At 32.6% G+C, this 5,587-nt stretch overlaps 1 protein-coding gene across 2 annotated transcripts; it reads right to left on the bottom strand.

Annotated features, from left to right (window-relative positions):
- Window positions 1–1,085: 1,085 nt before the first annotated feature.
- LOC148608983 (tyrosinase-like protein 1) lies at window positions 1,086–5,432 on the bottom strand. Of its 2 annotated transcripts, none has more exons than XM_088542762.1 (4): window positions 5,299–5,432; window positions 2,833–3,231; window positions 2,147–2,247; window positions 1,086–1,922 (listed from the first exon to the last, which is right to left on the bottom strand). In XM_088542762.1, exons 1-4 carry the CDS (start codon window positions 5,329–5,331, stop codon window positions 1,127–1,129), a joined length of 1,329 nt encoding a protein of 442 aa, XP_088398888.1. In that variant the 5' UTR covers window positions 5,332–5,432; the 3' UTR covers window positions 1,086–1,126. The 2 variants fall into 2 exon arrangements, with proteins under 2 accessions (XP_088398888.1, XP_088398887.1); XM_088542761.1 differs by having other exon boundaries at window positions 5,319–5,432.
- Between the last annotated feature and the right edge of the window lie 155 nt (window positions 5,433–5,587).

The raw sequence follows: 5,587 nt of genomic DNA, 5'->3' as shown, positions 1-5,587 counted from the left end.
TATGGCAAATGCTTTATTTTTTGTTTGATGTTTTGTTTTTCTTATCCAGTTTTTATATGTGATTGTATTTTGTTCTGTTCGTTTTATTGCGTATATATCGTCAGTTATCTGTTTCCATGTCTAGAACATGTCTCTGTATTGACCTATATTAACATTTCTATATTTGCGAAATGAAAGCTTTTCCCCTCTAAACTTAAAAAGTCTTCAAATAATTATGTACATCAGTTTTGACGTCTGAAGTATATGTACAAAATAGAATTGTTTATACTTCTACTGAGGATGTTGCTAACCCGAACAAGTCACATTGTTTATGATGAAGGTTAACAACAACAATGACTCAGTGATAAACCCTAGGTAATATTCAAATAGTAAAGTCGGTATTATAAATGGCAATATCAAGGTATCATCTTTGGAAGATTAAAAATGTAACATACATATTTGAGTTATTTTTGTGTATGTTTTGTCCAATGACAATCGAGTCTTTGAATGCTGATATCACTGTACTTTTTACTGATTTTACTACTTAATTCTTTGATTTTTGTTTTAAACTAGAAGCTTTCAGAAGTCAAAATCGCTTACACTTATATAAGCCAAATGTTAGAAGAAAAAATCGAAATCCACAATGACAACTTTGAGCAGCCCAAAACACCGCCCGAGCGAAATCAGATTGTTTGTATGTCATCATTGTAAACAATGATGTTTACTTTTAAAATATTGATGAACAAAGTATAATTGAACCATTTGAGCTATAAATTGGCATTTTTTAAACAGACTCACCTCCATTGGTAAAAATGAACTGTATTGAAAGGCCAAACAATAGATCATTGTTGCCAACTTATCATTGGTCAAGTTGCGTTTAAAATTGAAGTATAAACGGATGATGGATGGAAGATCAAGGAATACCAAATAACGGCATTAAATTTCTTGGGCCTAGGATTCTTATGAATTTAGCAAAGACGAGTTAAGGGTTCATTAGGTTACTGATACAAACGAATGTAAAACTGTATTCCTTTAAAATCCTTACAAGTCAAGGCAAGTTAAAGTAGAAATAAACTGATGAAATGATTTAAAGATTTATTGGCATGAAAAATGAAAATAAAAACCAAGAACAGTTTCTAACTTTCTTTTATGGTTTTTGTACTGGATCGCCTCTTACTCTCTTGTCAACCCGGAACGGCTCGAAAGATCCACCCCATTTACCAGCACTGATACCAGTTTTCTGTGCAAGGTAATCTGCAGCAGCAAGTTGCATTGGACCACCACGTGGTGCCCCGGTTACAGAGACACAAATGCCGGCTGATGGTGCGCAATACTTATCAGTACTTTTGTGACAGGATGGACATTGTGAAAGAGGTGCATATCTAACTTTGCTTGCGACCTTTCCGGAATATCCCTCGATGTTGCGAAAGCCTTCAAGTCTAGCTTTGTCCATTGGAGCTTGTCCTGGAATTTTGGTTTTTACAAAATCGAATGCAGGATCGATTCCGATGGCAAGTTGCCTTTGACGGAAATCTTCCCAAATACAATCAATCATACTATGGAGACAGAAAAAAACTGGGTCGTAGGCACTAAAAGGAATATTAGCCATGATACCGCCACACCAAGCATGAATATCGTTGTGATATCCCTCTATATTTGATTTTGGCCGGGCAGTTGGAGTAGATATCTGGCCTAACCTTTTTTGGCTTAGGACGTATTTGTAAATTGAAGGTCTGTCCATCAGTGAACCCCATGAATTAATCTTTCTAAACAATGGAACGCCCATGGGGGTTGAAAATTTTGCAAATGGTCCTGATTTGACTGGTCCAATGCCATCTCCAAAGTACTTTGGTGACCAGACTATGGAACAGGATGGGTCTTTCAGAACGTAATCTTCTGTGGAATCCCAGTAAGGAACAGGTACTCCAAGAGCTGTTTCAACACTGGAAATGAAAATGAAGTATTTTTTTTCTAATTTTACTACGTTTTGTAATGCTTCAATTTTTTTTTCAATGGTACATGTTTTATAAACTATAGAGAGATCAATTGTTTATTTGTTTTCTGCATAAGATATATTTAATTCAGCTCTTTAAATGTTCTGAAGTGAAAATCGAAATCAATAATACTGGTAATGTTTGTACAGTGTTGCGAAGTAATTAAAACTTACACTAGAAGATACAATCTGTGCCATGGAAGAAAGTTGGGACCAAGATGAGCATTAGAAATCACTGTTACATGGATCTGTGCCAGCATATCGTAATATCCAGCCTACATAGAAATAATTAAACCTTTAATTCACATTATATTATTATGATGAAAAAAAACAGCACACATACAACAAAAAATTGAACGCAAAACTACTGCTAATTGTATTTCATTTCAAATCTTAATCTAAGGATTTTCGAAATAAGGACATGTATTTTTCTGCAGTTTGATAAGGCAAATTAATATAAAAATAAGAGATGTTGTATGATTGCCAATGAGCCAACTAATAAGTCATCAACCAATAGCCAAGCTACGAACAATTAAGTTGTTTTATTTAAATATACTGAAGAAGTGAACAAATTTCATGTTGTGTTTTCATAACTGAAGTCATTTATAATTTTAGTATAAAAGTTAAATAAACAATGATTACTTTTTCAGTTAGGATATTAAAAATAGAAACTGAAATTTTGAGATCTCTTGTGCATTCTTGTCCTTCTTTATTTGTCAGTGTAATTAATTGGAGCATAAAATGATAAGGAAACTCGGTGCTCTGGTGAGCCTCTCAACCCAATCATTTGTTTCAAGAAAATGCTGCAAAGGTTATTCTATATTGTTTCTAATACGGGTGAGGATAAGGCGATAATTTACCTTTTTTAGAGCAACGACTGCTTTGGCATATCTGGCAAAAGGAGCTCCATTATCAGCTCTTATTTCCTGACGATATCTCCATGAAAGACCCAAATCAGCATGACGTTTTACCCTGTTGGCCATTACATCTTGGGCTTCTGTAAACATTTTACTGAACAGTCCACTGATGTAGTTCATCTGGGAGTCGGAGAAATTACCAATTCGTTGGTGTGACTTGTCCAAAGGTATCAGCATATCAGTACAGTGTTGTTCAAACATTCCTCTAGAAAGGTCGTTTGGGATTCCATTTGTGACGACACCTGTACATTTTTCAAAGTCTTTGGCAAATTCCCCACCGTACAACCAGGCATATGACTGCCATGCACACAGGAGTACAACTGCTAAATGGAGCCTCCGTATCTAAATACAGAATTAACCATGTGTTCATTAGCAAATGATTGAATTATTCTATTATGTTAACACGAAATAAATAGTATATTAATGTACTACTGAATTATAATTACATATTCTGATTGAAAGAGTCACATTAAAACATTTCATATATATTGCTACTCAGAAATTTAATAATACATTACGTGCATTGGCCTGAGAGTATATTCCATATTGACAGCAAGCACGCGTGCTTGCCTACTATCAGTTTAAATAAGTAAGTGATTATCTTCAATAAACAATTCCTCAGAATATTTTCTACCCACTAAATTCGTGTGTGTGTGTGGGTGCGTGCGTGCGTGCGTGCGTGTGTGTGTGTGTGTGTGTGTGTGTGTGTGTGTGTGTGTGTGTGTGTGTGTGTGTGTGTGTGTGTGTGTGTGTGTGTGTGTGTGTGTAAAATTTATTTATTTCAAAATTAGTAGTCCAGCTTTTTAAGAAATATTTCTCACATTTTAATACATCCAAAGATATATTTAATCAGCTTATACCAAGAAATGTCATCGAAAATATACAAATATTGTCAGAATGTCGGGATTAAATAAACCAAATTGATATATCTTAAATATATTTTTTCAAGACTTTTTTGTTCTTTACAGTCAGGATTACATTTTCATGTTTAAGTATTTTATGGTAACTTAACGTTTCCGATTTAGAAAATGATTAAAGGATATTTTAAAGGGCAGTTGATTCTGTAAAATGATGAAAAGTATTTGTCATTTTTTATTCAAATAAATTATTGTAAGAAGATTTATAATCAAGTTTACAAAATTCAAAATAATTTTGATAGCCATGCTATTATATTTTTTAAAAATAGTTATATATTCACTTAACGGGCTATAAAACCTGGTTTAACCCACTTTTTAGAAATACCTGTACTAAGTCAGGACCATTTCGGTGGTTTCCAACTTTCCAGTTTTTACCCTAATATTGTCATTTCCTTTTTTACTATTTATTTTGACTAATGCCTAGATTTTATCAGTTCGATTATTATTGGTATTACCCTTCATTCAATCAATTTATTGTGTACGGTAATAGATTTATGATTACTAACAATCTGCTAAACGTGTTTCCCGTAATAAAGGGACTTATTTAAGGCGATTGAATATTGCTATTTCTTTCTTGCTTAAATAGTTTACAGTATGAGAAAAAATGAATACATTTAATCGCATTGAGGTTAATAACAGTTATTGCATCAACTTATAAATAAGTGCATAATGTTTGGATGAATGTTACTTACCATTTTGAAGTCTCCTATGAGCTAGAACTAGCAAAGGTACGCTGATTCTCTTTATATACCAACTTAATTACAGGACATATACAATTGATCAAATCAAAAATAGTTTAATACTAGATTTTTATCCTTTAGAGCAATGATTGATAGAGATACATAATTCTACAGAACAATTTACATTTTGTGAGGGTAATATGCATAGAACTTTGTACTAATTCAAAGTCGTTTAAGTCACTTTAACAAAATATTTTTTTATGTCATTGGTATATTTTTATTATTGATTGTCCCACTTTTGAAAATTTCATAGATCTGATTGTCCCACATGTATTTCAGGGTAGGAGATTAGAAAAACATTTTTCTAGTAAATTTATATATTGCTGTAAATTTGAATATTTAAGGATATAACTTATTATCACAAAGTTGGCAAAAAACATTTACAAATACTAATACTCTTATAATATCAATGCATTACCATCATTAAGCATTGATTGTAGGGATTAATTACCAATTGTATTTTCCAGTTCTGAAGAATTTTAAACTATCTTAAATACTTGATTGATATTTATTTTGTTGCTTTTCTATACATCTAACATACATTTGACTTTAAGCTCTTCAAAGAGAAAACCTAGTAATATAATATTCAGTACATCACTTGTATAGGACATTTTAGCCACATTAAATCAATTTCTAGCTCGTCATTTCCATAGTAAAGATATAATAGCGAGAGAGCAAGTTTTCTCATTTAATTTTCTTTAACTACTTAAGACTCTAAATCAGATTAAATAACAATAAACTACTTTCTTTACCGACTTCGAAGCTGACGTACAGATTGCTGCCATGTCCCGAGATCATCACACACGATTGCCATTTCCATTACACTTAATGCCGGGATAAGATACAGAATAACACTGGACTTTTAATGTATGGGGGATAAGATACAGAATAATACTGGACTTTTAATGTATGAGGAATAAGATACAGAATAACACTGGACTTTAGATGTATGAGGGATAAGATACAGAATAACACTGGACTTTTAATGTATGAGGAATAAGATACAGAATAACACTGGACTTTTAATGTATGAGGAATAAG

This window comes from Perna viridis, chromosome 8, assembly GCF_037379345.1.
Source record: "Perna viridis isolate PV_CMFRI_1.1 ecotype Kerala chromosome 8, ASM3737934v1, whole genome shotgun sequence".
NCBI classification, from domain to species: domain Eukaryota; kingdom Metazoa; phylum Mollusca; class Bivalvia; order Mytilida; family Mytilidae; genus Perna; species Perna viridis.
Note: the sequence above shows the minus strand (reverse complement) of the source record. Positions and strands in the feature narration are given on the sequence as shown.